General features: G+C 48.0%; 6 protein-coding genes across 8 annotated transcripts; 4 read left to right on the plus strand and 2 right to left on the minus strand.

The window, feature by feature from the left end:
- The first annotated feature begins 42 nt into the window (after nucleotides 1-42).
- Nucleotides 43-1,372, plus strand: LOC6543968. 2 transcript variants are annotated; one of them, XM_001972182.3, is made up of 2 exons: nucleotides 43-327; nucleotides 392-1,372. In XM_001972182.3, the coding sequence occupies exons 1-2, from the start codon at nucleotides 246-248 to the stop codon at nucleotides 1,351-1,353; spliced, it is 1,044 nt and encodes a 347-aa protein (XP_001972218.1). In that variant the 5' UTR covers nucleotides 43-245; the 3' UTR covers nucleotides 1,354-1,372. The 2 variants fall into 2 exon arrangements, with proteins under 2 accessions (XP_001972218.1, XP_026832883.1); XM_026977082.1 differs by having other exon boundaries at nucleotides 259-327; nucleotides 420-1,372.
- LOC6543969 (nibrin) lies at nucleotides 1,312-4,120 on the minus strand. The gene is made up of 4 exons (XM_001972183.3): nucleotides 4,006-4,120; nucleotides 3,128-3,940; nucleotides 1,532-3,075; nucleotides 1,312-1,471 (listed from the first exon to the last, which is right to left on the minus strand). Exons 1-4 carry the CDS (start codon nucleotides 4,022-4,024, stop codon nucleotides 1,391-1,393), a joined length of 2,457 nt encoding a protein of 818 aa, XP_001972219.2. The 5' UTR covers nucleotides 4,025-4,120; the 3' UTR covers nucleotides 1,312-1,390.
- A 77-nt stretch (nucleotides 4,121-4,197) lies between these two features.
- LOC6543970 (integrator complex subunit 7) lies at nucleotides 4,198-7,569 on the plus strand. Its single transcript, XM_001972184.3, has 2 exons — nucleotides 4,198-5,878; nucleotides 5,933-7,569. Exons 1-2 carry the CDS (start codon nucleotides 4,409-4,411, stop codon nucleotides 7,466-7,468), a joined length of 3,006 nt encoding a protein of 1,001 aa, XP_001972220.1. The 5' UTR covers nucleotides 4,198-4,408; the 3' UTR covers nucleotides 7,469-7,569.
- A 169-nt stretch (nucleotides 7,570-7,738) lies between these two features.
- LOC6543971 (N-alpha-acetyltransferase 60) lies at nucleotides 7,739-9,811 on the plus strand. 2 transcript variants are annotated; one of them, XM_001972185.3, is made up of 6 exons: nucleotides 7,739-8,401; nucleotides 8,618-8,738; nucleotides 8,811-8,975; nucleotides 9,039-9,259; nucleotides 9,321-9,431; nucleotides 9,530-9,811. In XM_001972185.3, the coding sequence occupies exons 1-6, from the start codon at nucleotides 8,385-8,387 to the stop codon at nucleotides 9,660-9,662; spliced, it is 768 nt and encodes a 255-aa protein (XP_001972221.1). In that variant the 5' UTR covers nucleotides 7,739-8,384; the 3' UTR covers nucleotides 9,663-9,811. The 2 variants fall into 2 exon arrangements, with proteins under 2 accessions (XP_001972221.1, XP_015013886.1); XM_015158400.2 differs by having other exon boundaries at nucleotides 8,811-9,259.
- Nucleotides 9,812-10,747: 936 nt separating this feature from the next.
- Nucleotides 10,748-12,044, plus strand: LOC6546102 (ATP synthase subunit b, mitochondrial). Its single transcript, XM_001972186.3, has 3 exons — nucleotides 10,748-10,884; nucleotides 11,101-11,429; nucleotides 11,561-12,044. The coding sequence occupies exons 1-3, from the start codon at nucleotides 10,857-10,859 to the stop codon at nucleotides 11,933-11,935; spliced, it is 732 nt and encodes a 243-aa protein (XP_001972222.1). The 5' UTR covers nucleotides 10,748-10,856; the 3' UTR covers nucleotides 11,936-12,044.
- Nucleotides 12,045-12,065: 21 nt separating this feature from the next.
- LOC6546103 (insulin-like growth factor-binding protein complex acid labile subunit) lies at nucleotides 12,066-14,847 on the minus strand. Its single transcript, XM_001972187.3, has 3 exons — nucleotides 14,444-14,847; nucleotides 13,856-14,262; nucleotides 12,066-13,329 (listed from the first exon to the last, which is right to left on the minus strand). Exons 1-3 carry the CDS (start codon nucleotides 14,658-14,660, stop codon nucleotides 12,295-12,297), a joined length of 1,659 nt encoding a protein of 552 aa, XP_001972223.1. The 5' UTR covers nucleotides 14,661-14,847; the 3' UTR covers nucleotides 12,066-12,294.
- Nucleotide 14,848: the final 1 nt, after the last annotated feature.

Below are 14,848 nucleotides of genomic sequence, written 5' to 3' on the forward strand. Positions count from 1 at the left end.
TTAGTGGTGGCAGTATAGCTTCAAAAATCTAGCTGAAATCCTATTTATTAGGAATTAATTCATGAAAATGTAAAATATTTATGGAATTAAGTTGTGAAATCATGAAATAAGAAGAAAGATGAAGCAATACTTTGTTTGGTTAACTAGCAATCAGCAAATTTCGATTTCCCAAAACTAGCTATAAAAAATAAGCAGCACTGACGGACTGTTTACTTTATTTCGATTTTTCAAGCCGCAACAGGAAAATGGAAAATACTTATTTTTGGAATGAATTTCAATTAAAACAACCACCTTTGGTGACGCTGCAGGTGAAGGACACGGGTTTCGGTATGTTCTTATCGCTTGCAAGCGAAAACAATTACAATTACAAAGGATCTCTTCCTTCAAACAGCAAAAAATGTGTTCGTGGTCATCAACAGGTTCCTGCAACAGTTGTCCGAACCGGATGCCAAGGATTTCGAGCAGACGGCGGCGATGATTGGTCGACTGATGGCACGCCGGAAGAACTCCTTCCGTAATATGCCGGGATTTCGTGCCGTGTGTAAGCTTAATGCGGCTCTGTGCCGCCTGCTTCGTTTGGATTTGGCCAGGGAACTGGAACAGTTTCGCGGTGCTCTGCCGGATGTGTGCGATGAGGAATTGGGCGGAGCTATGCCCACGCGGAGCAGTTTTGAGTTCATTTTGGTGCGTCTGTTGGGCTTCTATCATCTTCACGAGCGGATCAGGGAATGCTGCCTCAGTGCAGCCTCATACTTCACTCAACTCCTGCGCAATAACTTCTTTATGGACTTCACCACGCTGCTAATCGCTGCTATTGCCAAGATTAGCAAACTGAGCTCCTTGCAGGCCAGCAAAAGCGCCATACTGTACAACAAGCTGCGCCCTCAGGTTGCCAACTTTCCGCAAGTGCAGAAGCACAAGTTCCTCGCGGAGAATCAACAGCTTCCTGCCAGATTAGAAGCCCCAAAGAGGCCTAATAATCAAATACAGACAGACGAAACACCCGACATAGTCCTCAAACCTAAAAAGGTCGTCACCAAAATGGAAAAAGCCAGACTGGAGGCCAAATCTGATGTGGGCACCATAATTGCCAGGAAGGAAACACCCGCTCAAGATGCAAAGAAAATCAAATTCAATGAAAACGTTCTAGCCACTGTGGCGGATGCACAGAAGTTCATTGAACGCGAGTCAAAGGCCAGGAAACTGAATCCACCTCCAGAAAGTTGTTTTACCAGAAAGATAGCCAAGCACGAGTGGCTGGCCGCTCAGACGCTGTTCCAGCGCAAGCTGTCCAAAGAGCCAGAAAAGGCGTTGAGCATATTTCGCAAGTTTATTGTTAACAAAATAAAGTAACTTCACAAGCGACGATAAATTACATTTAGACACGACATTAAACACTGGTTACTACACCATCAGCAAGCCGTAGACTCTTAAGCGCCACAACGCGCTTTTGTGGATGAGGATTTTTGGTCTAACAGGGGGTACACAATTATTATATCGATTAAACATTTGTAATTAATTTGAGACTTACCTTTACAAACTTTTTAAAGTTCTTGCGGCCGCCATGCTTGCTCACAGAATCCTCAAGAGAAGCATCCACTTCCTCCTGGGAGCGAATGACAATGTTCAAGTTGCACATGCGCACCTCAATGCTGTCTTTCATGGCGGCCAGCCACTGCTCCTCATCGGGATCCGCCTTAATGGAGGTTTCCAGCTTAACCAGATCTGCATCAACTTCGCATTTGATATCATCGTGTAGCCTGCTACACGATAACCAATTACTGGTGTCCACTTTCTTGGCTCTCTCCTTACGCGGCGCCACTATGTACTTGGATTGTTTCTTGATTTCCGCTTCGGGTACAAAGGGTTCGGTTAACCGCGAATCCTCGTCAGCGTAATCACTCGGTCTTTCGGAGTTAAAGTTGAACAAGCCATCGGTGGAGTCGTCATTTTTCTGAGCCTCCTGCGTCTTTCTTTTCTTTTTGCTGTCTGCAAAGTTGAAAAGGTTATCGCAATCGTCGCTGTCGCTTTCGTTTAGCAGCTCCAGGCGTAGACGCTTGCGCGGTTGTGTCTGGGAATGAGACTCCAACTGGGGAGGCACTGGATCGGGCTCTTGCTGCTGTGATTTCTGCAGAAAGTCGACCACACTGATTCTGGCTGGCGTTTTGCCCTTGTTTCCCGGCTTCGGCTGAACTACAGACTCCGTTGCCTTCTGTGGAGATTTTCGGAATTGAAATAGGTCTCCTTCATCTTCTTCGTCACCCGAGGCCACCGATAAAACAGGACGTTTTGGTGGCACTGCATGTTTTTCAGCCGGCTGGTTTGTAATATTTGTGGCCAATGATTTGCTATTGAGTCGTGGTGAAATCCTGGTGGCAACTGGTGCTTCTGTTTTCTTCTTGGGCAACGAAGTTGTGATAGCCACTGCAGCTGGGGTTTCTTTCGGTTCCTGGGCATTTTCGTTCTCCTCATCCGACGAGTCAACACAATAAACCTGTTTGGTTCTCCGTGTTATGCGTTTAGTCGCCACTGGAACAGGTGGTTGTACTGATATCTCCTGTGGGATGGTTTTGCTCCGCCTTGTTACGCGTTGAACTGGAGCAGGCGCTGGAGCTGGTGTCACATCTTCTTCATTAGACGAGTCCAACAATATAGCATTCTTCAATTTCTTGGTCAGTTTGGTAGCGGTCACCGATTTAGCTCGTTTTGACAATGTTGATTTCTGCTCCTCATCCGAGGAGTCGACGGTTAAGGCATGACTGCGCTTACGCATGGAAGTTTGGGGCTCCGAAACGGGCATGGAAGCATCTTGCTCCATTTCGCATTCATTTGACTCGGGCACTACCAGCTCGGAAATGGGCGTGGCATTGGATTGGGCCGAGTTGCGTTCCGTGTTTGGCACAATGATCGAAGAGTTAAAGGCCATCGAGGAAGTCAGAGACTCCGTGGTGGGCAATGAATCCGAGATAACAAACTTGTGCGTTGGATTGCAGAACTCTGTTATAGAGCAATGTATCAAGGCCATGCCAATCTCGTACTCCTGGATAATACGTCGACCATTCTGCTCCAGAATATCTAAAAATTTGGATATTTGTATGTGGGATGTGTGCATTTTTTCAAGACCTACCTTGAATACTATTGATTGATTCAGTGGCCTGAGACTGGGTAGAAGGCACATACTGTATGACTATTACATCACTCTTAGTTAGGAATGTTTTGCGCACACCCGAATTGATATCCTTGCAGGTTGCTCCAGCCTTCTGCACCACTGATCCGTACATATCAAAGTGTTTGCGGTTCATGAAGACGAACGTTTTGCCGGCGAAAAGACGGGTACGTTCGGGACGCCAGGTGACATCTATGTTGGTGGGCTGATAGTCCTCTGGCTGTGGCCATCCTTCCTTGACATGGATGCTCTGCGCGGACTGCAGCATATTTCGCCAGTACGCGAATGTCACAATCGGCTTATTCTCAAGCATAGCGTGAAGTAGTTTCACGGTCACCGAGACTTCGTTCATGGTGAGATGGGTGCAATCATCGGTCCAGTTCGAAGTAACCATACCGCCCATGGGTTCAAGTATCTTCGTCAGCTCCTGGATCTCCGGACGCGTTAATGCAGAAACAGTTGTGACCAGTTTCAATTGGGTGACCTGCCAAATGCTCATGTTTGCGCCAAATCGCACGCGTGTTCCCACAGGCAATGGAGTCAATGTCTTGGCAGGCACCTTGCGCGGCTTTTGGGAATTCATTGGGAAAATGAAGGTGCCATATCTGGAGCCAAGGTCCTCGATATGCAGGGAGTCATCGCCATCCGCTTCCGCCTGGATGAGCTTCGCATGAGTGCGACTTATACTCAGGTCCTGCGCAACAATTAAATCCGTGGCCAGGCGACCAATGGTGTACACCTTTTTACCGGGAAACAACACAAACTTTTCGTCATCTATAAAGAGTATTTGAAAAGTTATTAAACTAATATACTTAGTGTTTTATTTAATATTCACGTGCCTTTAGTCAAAACAAACATAATTTCAAAACATTTACAAATTCAATGAATAGCGGTCAGTGTGACCTTAGTTTGTGCAGATGCAGAAACTAACTACACATAGACAAAGAAGATGCAGTATATTTGGTAAAAATTAAACTAATAATGGAGTATACATTTCTTTTTATAAGTTATTGTATTTTTTCTGAAACGTAAGCTTATCTATTAGGTTTTTAAATTTTAGAATCACGGTATCCCCGTTATTCTAAAACTATCTTAGAGTGACCAGCTATCGTTACCCTCGAACGACCAACAATCAAGAAGAAGAAGCATTTGCAGCCGGTTTGTTTTTGTGTTGCTTAGCGAATTTAAAACTCAATAAAACCGATTTCTCTGCGATAAATGTGAGTAAGGACACCGGTAACCATGGCTCACCTGACCGGCACCCGCGTGAGCAACTTCAACGAGAGCTTCCTGAACGAAAATGAGCACGACTCGAATGCGGTGCTCATGGAACTGGACAAGGGATTGCGGAGCACCAAGCAGGGAATCCAGTGCGAGGCGGTCGTCCGCTTTCCGCGCCTCTTCGAGAAGTATCCCTTCCCCATCCTCATCAACTCGTCGTTCATCAAGCTAGCCGACTACTTTGTCAGCGGATCGAATCTCTTGCGCTTCTGGGTGCTCCGTGTCTGCCAGCAGAGCGAGAATCACTTGGACAAGATCCTGAACATTGACAACTTTGTGCGTTGCATTTTCGTTGTGATGCACTCCAACGATCCGGTAGCGCGTGCTCTTCTCCTGCGCACTTTGGGCGCCGTTTCCCGTGTGATTCCCGAGAAGCAACAGGTGCACCATGCCATTCGACGTGCTCTGGATAGCCACGATACCGTCGAGGTGGAGGCTGCCATCTATGCCAGCAGCTGCTTTGCCGCCCAGTCCAGTTCCTTTGCCATCAGTATGTGCGCCAAGATTTCGGACATGATCGAATCGCTACAGGTGCCCGTGCCAATGAAGCTGCTCCTGATTCCCGTGCTACGACACATGCATCACGAGGCGACCACAGCGTCGCTGGTCAGCAGGCTGTGCATGGATCTACTGCCGAAATATCCGGCCCAGAGCTTTGTGGTGGCCATCATAGACACCCTCACTCAACTATCATCACGAACGCTGGTGGGAGTGCCTGGCCAGCTGGATGTTCTATTGGATTTCATGCAGGACCTAAGGACACCCGTGCGCATCCAGGTGCTGCGCTCTTTCAACGAGTTGGCCGGTCGCCAGAGCGTTCATGCCTGGCCCAAGCCAGCCATCAAAGCTCTCATTGATCGATTCGAATTGTGTACCAATTCCAAGGAGCAGTTCCTCTTTCTTTCCATCCTGCTGAAGCTAAGCGAATGCCAGCTTACCTGCCAGCAGCTGCTTCGCGAGCATCGCGTAGCTCTGCTTCGTCTTTGCATCCAGTGCATCAGCAAGCTGGACGACTACACTACCGCCACTCAGGCCATGGCAGTTTTGTCGGTTCTAGTGGCATTCGGCCTAAAGAAGGAGGGCAGCGGCGAGCAGGTGGACGATATTCTCCATATGGTCAACCTACACATGGAAGGATTGCTTCTCTGCACGGCCAAGCGGGCGGAGTGCACCCGCGATCTGCGCAGAGTGTTGACATACGGTATAAGGATCACGCAAGCCAACGCTGAATTTGGAACATCCTTCATCGAGATCGTGACCAATACTCTAGGAGATAAGGGTGCCTATCCGCCAGCCAACGCGGAACTTATGTGCGAGGCACTCGTAGGTCTGTGTGAGCACTTTCAGCTGCGCAAGTACGCCTTCTCCACCGCAGAGGATTTGATAGGAGACGACAACGCGATGGATACCGATGAATTGCCCCCGCCAAAGGTATCTCTGCATTAATACATCTATGAAACAATTTGTAATACTGTTCAATTTCAGGTAAACCCCATGCTAGCTCGCCTACCGCTCATCCTGCACAAGCTAAACGCCATTATCGACCAGGAGAACTGCGAGCAACAGTTGCGAAGCGTGGAGATCCTAAGTTCTTTGGTGCTCCAAACTACCATGGGCTGCTATCTGCCGCAAAAGGTGGTTCAGTGCTTTGAGAAGTGCCTCGGTAGGCTCAACTGCTGGACGCTGTACAGGATTGCACGTACCGCTAGTCGCTATGGTCACCACTATGTGGCTGCTCACATTTACACCAAGGTCTCCCAAATTGTGATCAGCGATCATATTCACTATTTCCTGGTGGCACTTTCGCAGATCTCGCAGGCGGAGTGCATTCTTAACTACGGCTTGGAATACGCCTACATGAGGGATAATTATGCACCAAAGGTGGCACCGGAACCCCTAATGCCGCTGATGAAGCGTTTGGAGATGGCTAGCAATCTCTATCAGCAGGCGCTTGCCAGCCTAAGAGCCTGCTCCTCACCTCAGCACCCGTGCACCTTTCAGCTGGAGTATCTGAAGATACGGGCACAATTTCTGCAGACCCTTCACCTGGCTGTGACCGTTAAGAATGCTCAGGTGATTGTGCCGCCACCGGCAATAGCTGGAAGTTTGGCCCAGAACTCGCGCGACTATCTGCAGAAATTCGGTCATGTGACGAACCAGCTGCGCAAGCTAGTGAAGGCACTAAAGGCCTGCGAGGAGACTTACGCCAGGCTCTACAAATCCTCTTTCGATGCGGATCACGTGACGCTGGAGTTTCTGGAGGTGGCTGAATTTCAATGCGCTCTTTTCGCCCACATCATCGAGTCGATTTGCTACGCCACTCCTCCGGAATCACCTGTTTTTCTAACCACAGGCGATCACCCGGAGACGCGCTACTTCGCAGCCAGCTGCCAGCGCATGGAACAGATGCAGAAGAATCTGCCCCAGGAGCCGGCCAATGCCAAGACCATTAGCAACCGGCACTTGGATGTCATCATTGCGCAGATCGAGATCATAACGAAGACACCGCTTTGCCTGCCGCGCTACTTCTTCCAGATTCTGCAGTCGACACAGATCAAGCTGTCGGTGAGTCCGCAGCCCAGAAGCGCCACCGAACCCGTGAACGTCCAGTCGGGCAGTAACCTGGTAATCAAGGTGGAGGGTGTTCTGCAGCACTTCAGCAAGCAAAAGAAACACTTCCGCCGCGTGGAGTCCGTTCAATTGAGCCTCACCTCACAGCTGATCACGCCACCGCCGCGATCCTCGCAAGAGCTGCCCAAGCAGGGTGCCAACGACACCGTTACCCTCAACCAGATTGTGAAGCCCCAGCGCGATTTCCTCTCCGGCAGCTTCCTCTTGCCCATCTCCAGTGGCGGGCACTTCCAGGTGACGCTGGAGACATTCGTGGTGGACGAGAACGGCATTACCTGGTGCACTGGGCCGAAGTCGTCGATGGTGGTGCGTGTGCTGGAGGATCCCAGCAAGCAGGGCGCTCCAGCGCCCAGCACTTCCCAAGCGGTGGGACAGACGAGGAGGTTTTGAACCACATAAACCACATACATGTTTGCATATGTCTTAAGATTAAATATTTTACAAAATATTAATATTAGTTTAGGTATTAAATCCAAAAACATAAGATTTTCTGCAAAAAAAATGTTTTCTATAATGTACATTTATTTATCATTAAGAATATGTACAGCGGAAATCACGTATTTAATAAAAAATTTATATGATTTCTATTAATTTGAATTTCCAATTGGAGTGTTAAATGCACTTCGCCCTAGACGATGTATCGATAGTATCGAAACAGGTGGCTCCACCTCCATCGATTGGTATGTTTCTCAGATCCAAATGCGGTCTCACTACTGCTGATTTGTTTTCATTAATTCTTTTTGGCTTGGCGAATAAATTAGGACAAATGAGGCATCATTGCGGGCCATCTGAATTGTGACCAGCGGGCAGCAGCAGCGGCATGCGACACCACCAGCGGATCAGCACCACCTGGCCAGCGTTGTAAGGGATTCCCTCCCCGAGAGCCACCGATTCCACTTGAGATCCAATTCCCAATTCGAAACCAAAATCAGCGGAGCACCCGCACACCAGCGAGCAAGTGGTTGCTACATGATCCGGCGACACTCTGCCCCTCCCCCGGCCGCCAGGCACCACCTCAATGTAAATGTTAATTAAAGCCAATTGAGCGCACACCCAAAAACACGCACCAAGCCGAAAACGAATACGAATACGAATCACTCACCCGGAGGAGAAGGCTCCGTTGGACAAGATTCCGCGCCTAACCTGTTCAGGCAACGACGGCGGTGGCGGCTGCGGTGTTGGTGGTGCAATAAATGGACATAATTGCTCTAATTGGACAGAGCAGCAGCAGCAGCAGCAGCAGCAGTGGCAGTGGGAACGGAGGAGCACCAGCACCAGCACCAGCAACACCCCCCCGGACAATAGGATGGCACAATTCACACTGTGAGTATACGTACATATATCTATTTGGTTATCAGTCGGCTGCACACGGATTTCCTGCTTATGCGGCCACCGGAGCCCCGTCAATGGGCGGCTTTTGTTTATCTATTGACGCCGCTTCGGCGGTATTATGCAAGTGAATTCGGTGTTTCGCCGCCTCTTCGGTTGACTAATACATGAGGATCATGAAACATTATCATACCATTGCGAGCATTGCAGCTACAACAAACACAGTGCGCCGCCCAATAGCGACAGCACACGTGTGGACTGCGAACACGTACCGCTGTGCTCCATTAATGATGTGCAGCTACGGTTCCTGGTGCCCGACGATCTAACAGAGGTGAGTGAGTGAGGTTCATCAACCAACCAGATAATCCCCCCATTTGCATCTCGATGTGATGATCGTGTGTAGGTGCGCCAGCTGTGCCAAGAATGGTTTCCAATCGACTATCCACTATCATGGTATGAGGATATTACCTCAAGCACGCGCTTCTTTGCGCTGGCAGCTGTATATAATCTGGCCATAATTGGTTTAATCGTTGCCGAAATCAAACCCTATCGAAATGTGAACAAGGAGGTAATAGCCAATATGAGTGATAGTGATGAGTTGTACACCAGGCTGAGCGGTTTTCCCATGCAGGACAAGGGCATCCTGCCGGACTCGATGGGTCGTTCCGCCGATGTCGGGTATATACTGTCGCTGGGCGTCCATCGTTCGCATCGACGCAATGGTATCGGATCGCTGCTACTGGACGCGCTCATGAACCACCTGACGACAGCCGAGCGGCATTCGGTGAAGGCGATCTTCCTACACACGCTGACCACCAATCAACCTGCCATATTTTTCTACGAGAAGAGAAGGTATTCCACCACTGTCGTGGCCATGTTCTATTAATAGTGTGAAACCATTTTTGGCTTTTAGATTTACGCTTCACTCATTCCTGCCCTACTATTACAATATACGGGGCAAGGGCAAGGACGGATTCACCTATGTGAACTACATTAACGGCGGCCATCCACCCTGGACACTATTATATCCTTTTTCAAAATACCTATACGCCCTAGGCTGTCTTGCTTTCCTCTTTATGATTTCGCTGTACTTTTGGTTGCCCTCTTAACTCTCTACTGCACAGATCACATCAAGCACTACGCGTCGAAGGTGCGGCACACCAGCAGCCTGTGCGCCTGGATGGCCGGACGAGTGCAGCAGGTGGTGCGGTGGTTATACCACAAGCTGCTTACTCGCTTCAACTTCATCGAGTGAATCGACAACAGCACACAACTGGCCACGCATTCACATCCTTCCTCGGCACACGAGCACTTTGAGGGCGATGATGAGTGTGTCCGCCGCATTATGTCATCCCGTCGAGCATAAACAGAAACACAAACATCTATATGTACTATGGCACCCACTCACCACCACATACAGACACACCTTCATTATAAATGTTAGGCAACACCTCCTCCGCAGAATCATTACGTTTTTATACGGAAGCTAATAGGAAAGATGTGAAACGGGAAGGAGATCTAGCAAAGAACAGCATCAAAGGCATAAGTTGAAAGTTGTAACATAATTCGATAAGTGTATTATTACGTTTTAAAAGATATCTATTTGTTCACTACTGCTGTAAATAGTCTTATGATATTTTTGTTTGAACCCAGCTGTAACCGAGTGATTTGGAATTAGCCCCTTTTCTTTTGAATGTAGCCTGTGTGTATGTTTTTCATAAGTTTTAAGTTCCACGCACAAGACAGTCATTTAGTTTAGCGACAACCAACAACAAAGATGCTCATGCTTTAATGCTTAATTTATGAAACCTGCACGTAAATAGCTTCGAACTGAGAAACAAATTAATGTTTTATGGCAAAAATATCCACATGAATTCCCGAACCAACCATTTAAAATCAAACCCTGTTCGCTGTTTCTATAGTATTTTGTAAAAGTATTTTAATGCATATTGTTTCGCAGCTAACTCTGATTACTTTAGGCACAATTTATCTAGCAAATTGTAATATTTTTTAAAATAAAAACTTGTAAAGTTATGACGAGGTATTTTTTTTTCCGTTTTAATCTTAAGCAATGTAAAATAGCTATAGAATTTGGCTGTCACAATGAATTTTAATTTATTCTACTTAAGCTTTTTATATTCCAACTTAAACTTTTAAAAATGTAAACAGTTCGCGTAAATGGTTTATTACTGCCAAGCACTCGATTATATAAAATTAATATCATAAAAATAAGTTCAAAAAAAGTTGAAAATACAAATAAAAGTTATAAACGTACATTTCCAATCAACTAATTTTTATACATAAAATTCAAATGGGAAGCACTCTGCCAGTGTTGTAAGACCGAGCTGACAAGCGGTTGATCTGGCAACGCTCTCCTAACCTGTCACTATTGTGAACTGGTAATTTCGGGTCAATTTAGTAGCATAAATTCGTCGCAACTGCCTGGAAAATGTTCTCGAGAGCCGCTCTTCTAACAGGTAAACCCGCAAACCGTATAAATAGATGGCCAGCTAATCCGTGGTTGCAAATCGAGCGGTGGGCAGTGAATCTCCGGCCGCGAATGACCGTGAAAATTGTTACGGCATTGCAAAGTCGTCGGACATCGTGGTTTATGTAATCACCACCCATTCGCAATGGATACTTTTTGCAAATAAAAAAGTTGAGTACAACTAATTGGTGAACTGCACTTACAGCCCAGCGCCCCTTGACCGTGGCCGCCACCCGGTCGGCCGCCGCTGCTGCCGCTCCTGGCGGTGCCATCGAGCGCCGTCAGCGCCCCGAGCATCCCGGCAAGGTTCGCCTGGGATTCGTGCCCGAGGAGTGGTTCCAGTTCTTCTACAACAAGACCGGTGTCACCGGACCCTACACCTTCGGCGTGGGTCTGATCACCTACCTCTGCTCCAAGGAGATCTACGTCATGGAGCACGAATACTACAGCGGTCTGTCGCTCGGCATCATGGCCGTCATCGCCGTCAAGAAGCTCGGCCCGGTCATCGCCAAGTGGGCTGATGGCGAGATCGATGTGAGTATAAGCCAAGCCCATCATGGGATTACCAAAAACAGCATTAGTTATTGTATTAACTGCATGCATTGTAAATAGTTATTCGCATGAATTGTAAAACCCACCGCTAATTGCACTTATCCCAAACGCAGAAAATCGAATCTGAGTGGAAGGAGGGACGGGAAGCTGAGCTGAAGGTCCTGTCCGACGCCATCGAGGCCGAGAAGAAGGAGCAGTGGCGCGCCGACGGTGCCCTGCTGCTGATGGACGCCAAGAAGGAGAACATTGCATTGCAGCTGGAGGCCGCATTCCGCGAGCGTGCCATGAATGTGTACTCGGAGGTGAAGCGCCGTCTCGACTACCAGGTGGAGTGCCGCCACGTCGAGCGTCGTCTTAGCCAGAAGCACATGGTCAACTGGATCACCACTAACGTGCTGGCCAGCATCTCGCCTCAGCAGGAGAAGGAGACCCTCAACAAGTGCATCGCCGATCTGAGCGCTCTGGCCCTGCGCGTCAAGGCTGCCTAAACGATTCGAGTTTTAGTTGTTTAATTGTAAATTAAAACCCATTCGAGACGCTGGAACCATGAATATGCCCGAAAGATGATAAATCGATCCAATATATCTTCAAAATGTCCGTGTCTGAAAGAATCTTTTTGTGCAATTTTGCGTTATATTTAAAGTGTTTAAATTTAAGAGCGTTTTTTATGGACCACCATTGAGGTGTCTTCCAGTTGTAGCATATCCCAGGGAATGATAATGATCTCATGTGGAATGATCAGATAGTCGGTATCTTCTAGGGTTTTCCTAGTTTGGCACGATTTTATTAAGTCTAGGCAAATTGATTTGATTATGACTACGAGTAAAAGGAGGCAATCATACACCTATCAGTCTTGTGCTGCGCTGGCATCGTCGTCGAAAGCATCCGCCTCCACCTGTTCGCCCTGGAAGTCGCCCAAAATTCCCAGACGGCGGACCGCCTGCAAATTCTTTATGCAGTAATCCACATTGGTCACTATGCACAGCGGTCGTTCGCCCTTGTAGTAGCCCGTGTTATCGCGCAGATAGACCACATCCCTGGTGGCCAGCCAGTGTTGGAGCTTCACGAAGCAGGGACACTGCCACGGATTACCCTCGATGGACACGCGCTTAAGGTTCGGAAAGCTCACATTCACCTTGGCCAGAAAGGTAAGGCGATTGTTATCCACTAAGATCTCCTGCACACTACTTAGGCTCTCCAGCACATCGAGGTTGATCTCCTCCAGCAGATTGTGACCCAAATGGAGCTTCTGAAGGCGCCGCATGGGTGCAAACATACGCACGTCCAAGGACTTCAGTTCGTTGTGGCCCAGTTTTAGGTAATCCAAAAATGGCAACGATGAGAAAGCCAGTGGATGCAGTTGCTTCAGACGATTGCCATTCAAGTTGAGCCTTCGCATGCGAGGCAAGGTGTTGCTTCCGAAGATCTGCTCCTCCAGAAACTCCAGGTTATTGTAGGACAGATCCAAGGTGTCCAGGTTCAGCAGGGCGGCAAAGGTGGCCGGCTTGATTTCCAGTATAGCATTGTACTGCAGATACAGCTTCCGTAGTGAGCCCAAGCCCACAAAGTGACCGGGACTGAGGCTGGCGATGCTGTTCCTGGACACATCCAACATCTGGAGTCTGGCCAGCACTCGGAACTGGTTGTCGAACAACAGGCGGATGCGATTCCCGGACAAATCCAGCTGCTGCAGATGCAGCACAAAGTTCTGAACAGCTCCAAACACATTTGGACGCAGTGCATCGAGGGCGTTCTGGGAAAGGTTCAACTTACGCAGCTGGGCGAGTGGCTGAAAGGTTTCCAGGCCAATGGAGCTCAATCTGTTTCCGCTGAGCTGCAGCTCCAACAGGCCATGCAGTCCACGAAAGGCATTCACGTCCAGCTGAAAGGAAGATTTTGTCCAAGTAAAAAACCAGTTTGGATGGGATGTCCTTTTTCACTTAAAGCCTCACAATGTTAAAAATTGGCAAAATTCAAATTGGCCAATTATCTCATAGAAGGTTTACAATTTTGTTCTCAGTTTAAATATCATTAAACTTTGTTTACAATGTGAGAAAAGAGGTTTGCAAATATTTTGATCAGCTTTAAAATTAGAATCAATGAGGAATGCTACTATTTTCAAAAATGACTTTTCAATTGTAAATTTATCTCCCATAAATAAACAAAAAATAGTCAACAAAATACAACTCGACCAAAAGCCACAGATCACCATGAGCAATTTAACAAATGAAATGCAAATCCAACTAAGTACACATTAACTAGTAAAGTTCGATGCGGCCAACTGGGAAGATCAAAATAAAGGTGATTCTATATATAGGAAATTGCATTATTACTAGTTTAGGAAAGTGTTATTCCAAAGCTTTGCATTCCTACAATTCCTGTAATTACTTACTTAAGGAGAGACGCACCTGTGCCAGTTGGTTGTCATTCAAAATCAACTCCTGTAGCTGGGGACAGACTCCAAAGGTGGCATTTACCAAGCGGTTGTGCCCCAGTTCCAGTCGATTCAGCAGTGGCATGTGCGGCATATCGCATTGCTGCAGGGCATTGTGCGAAAAATTCGCATAGATCAACTTCCTCAGGTTGCCAAAAAAGTCGCGGTCCAGCAGCTCCAATTGGTTGTGACTAAAATCGATCCTCTGGAGCGCTGACTCAGGCGCAAAGTGGTTTCCCCGGATGTTAACCAGGCCGCAGCCACTGAGATTCAGGTAGCGCAGATGGGGCAGAATGGCAAAGCCGCTGGTATGCAGATTTATTGGAGCCGCGCCGGTCAGATCCAGATCTAGTAAGTTGCCCAAGTGATCGGCAGTTTCGCCTAAAAGGGTTCGATGGCAAATAGCGTTTAAAAATAAACCAATCTTAAATAAAAGAAATAAATAAAGCACCTCCTAATAGCTATTTACCATTACTGCTTATTCCTGAAACTACGAAAACATGCTCTGTTTTGGAGTAAGAGACGAAACCCTTGGGAAACCACGCCCTTTTTCAGACCTCACCTGATCCCACCTCCAGTTCGGCTTGCACATTCCGTATGGAGAGCGTGTGCCAGTTTTCGGCGCCCAGGTCGACCAGATCCTGCAGAGAAGCGACCTCGTTGCACTGGAAGTTCCGCCACCCGACGGGCTGGCAGAGATCAGCTCCATGCAGGCTGGGGAATCCCGCGCAGAGAAGGCACAGAAAGAGCGGCAGAACCCAATTGGCAGTTGGCGTCATTCCTGCTCCAGAGTTCGGTCTCAACTGAGGATCCGCGAACAGCCGCAGAATGCGAATGGAAATGCAAATCCAGTTTGGATGGTGGAGGCGGAGGAGCAGTAGGGACCGGGTTCCAAGCCGGTTTGGGGCGTCATCAATGGGATCTCGATCGGAGGGGCCGGCCACTCAACAGCTGTGAGATGCCTCCA

Source organism: Drosophila erecta, unplaced genomic scaffold (assembly GCF_003286155.1).
Source record: "Drosophila erecta strain 14021-0224.00,06,07 unplaced genomic scaffold, DereRS2 tig00000021-arrow-pilon, whole genome shotgun sequence".
Lineage (NCBI taxonomy): Eukaryota > Metazoa > Arthropoda > Insecta > Diptera > Drosophilidae > Drosophila > Drosophila erecta.

Coding starts and splice junctions, on each gene's coding strand:
- LOC6543971 (XM_015158400.2), top strand. Junction 8,739..8,810: donor TGCCCGACGATCTAACAGAG/GTGAGTGAGTGA, acceptor GATCGTGTGTAG/GTGCGCCAGCTGTGCCAAGA. Junction 9,432..9,529: donor CATCCACCCTGGACACTATT/ATATCCTTTTTC, acceptor TCTCTACTGCAC/AGATCACATCAAGCACTACG.
- LOC6543968 (XM_001972182.3), top strand. CDS start 246: ATGGAAAATACTTATTTTTGGAATGAATTTCAATTAAAACAACCACCT. Junction 328..391: donor GGTGAAGGACACGGGTTTCG/GTATGTTCTTAT, acceptor TCCTTCAAACAG/CAAAAAATGTGTTCGTGGTC.
- LOC6543969 (XM_001972183.3), bottom strand. Junction 3,076..3,127: donor ATCAATCAATAGTATTCAAG/GTAGGTCTTGAA, acceptor CCAAATTTTTAG/ATATTCTGGAGCAGAATGGT. Junction 1,472..1,531: donor ACTTTAAAAAGTTTGTAAAG/GTAAGTCTCAAA, acceptor ACCCCCTGTTAG/ACCAAAAATCCTCATCCACA.
- LOC6546102 (XM_001972186.3), top strand. CDS start 10,857: ATGTTCTCGAGAGCCGCTCTTCTAACAG. Junction 10,885..11,100: donor GAGAGCCGCTCTTCTAACAG/GTAAACCCGCAA, acceptor CTGCACTTACAG/CCCAGCGCCCCTTGACCGTG. Junction 11,430..11,560: donor GGGCTGATGGCGAGATCGAT/GTGAGTATAAGC, acceptor TCCCAAACGCAG/AAAATCGAATCTGAGTGGAA.
- LOC6543970 (XM_001972184.3), top strand. CDS start 4,409: ATGGCTCACCTGACCGGCACCCGCGTGAGCAACTTCAACGAGAGCTTC. Junction 5,879..5,932: donor ATGAATTGCCCCCGCCAAAG/GTATCTCTGCAT, acceptor GTTCAATTTCAG/GTAAACCCCATGCTAGCTCG.
- LOC6546103 (XM_001972187.3), bottom strand. CDS start 14,660: ATGACGCCAACTGCCAATTGGGTTCTGCCGCTCTTTCTGTGCCTTCTC. Junction 14,263..14,443: donor CGAACTGGAGGTGGGATCAG/GTGAGGTCTGAA, acceptor GAACCCTTTTAG/GCGAAACTGCCGATCACTTG. Junction 13,330..13,855: donor ATGACAACCAACTGGCACAG/GTGCGTCTCTCC, acceptor TCTTCCTTTCAG/CTGGACGTGAATGCCTTTCG.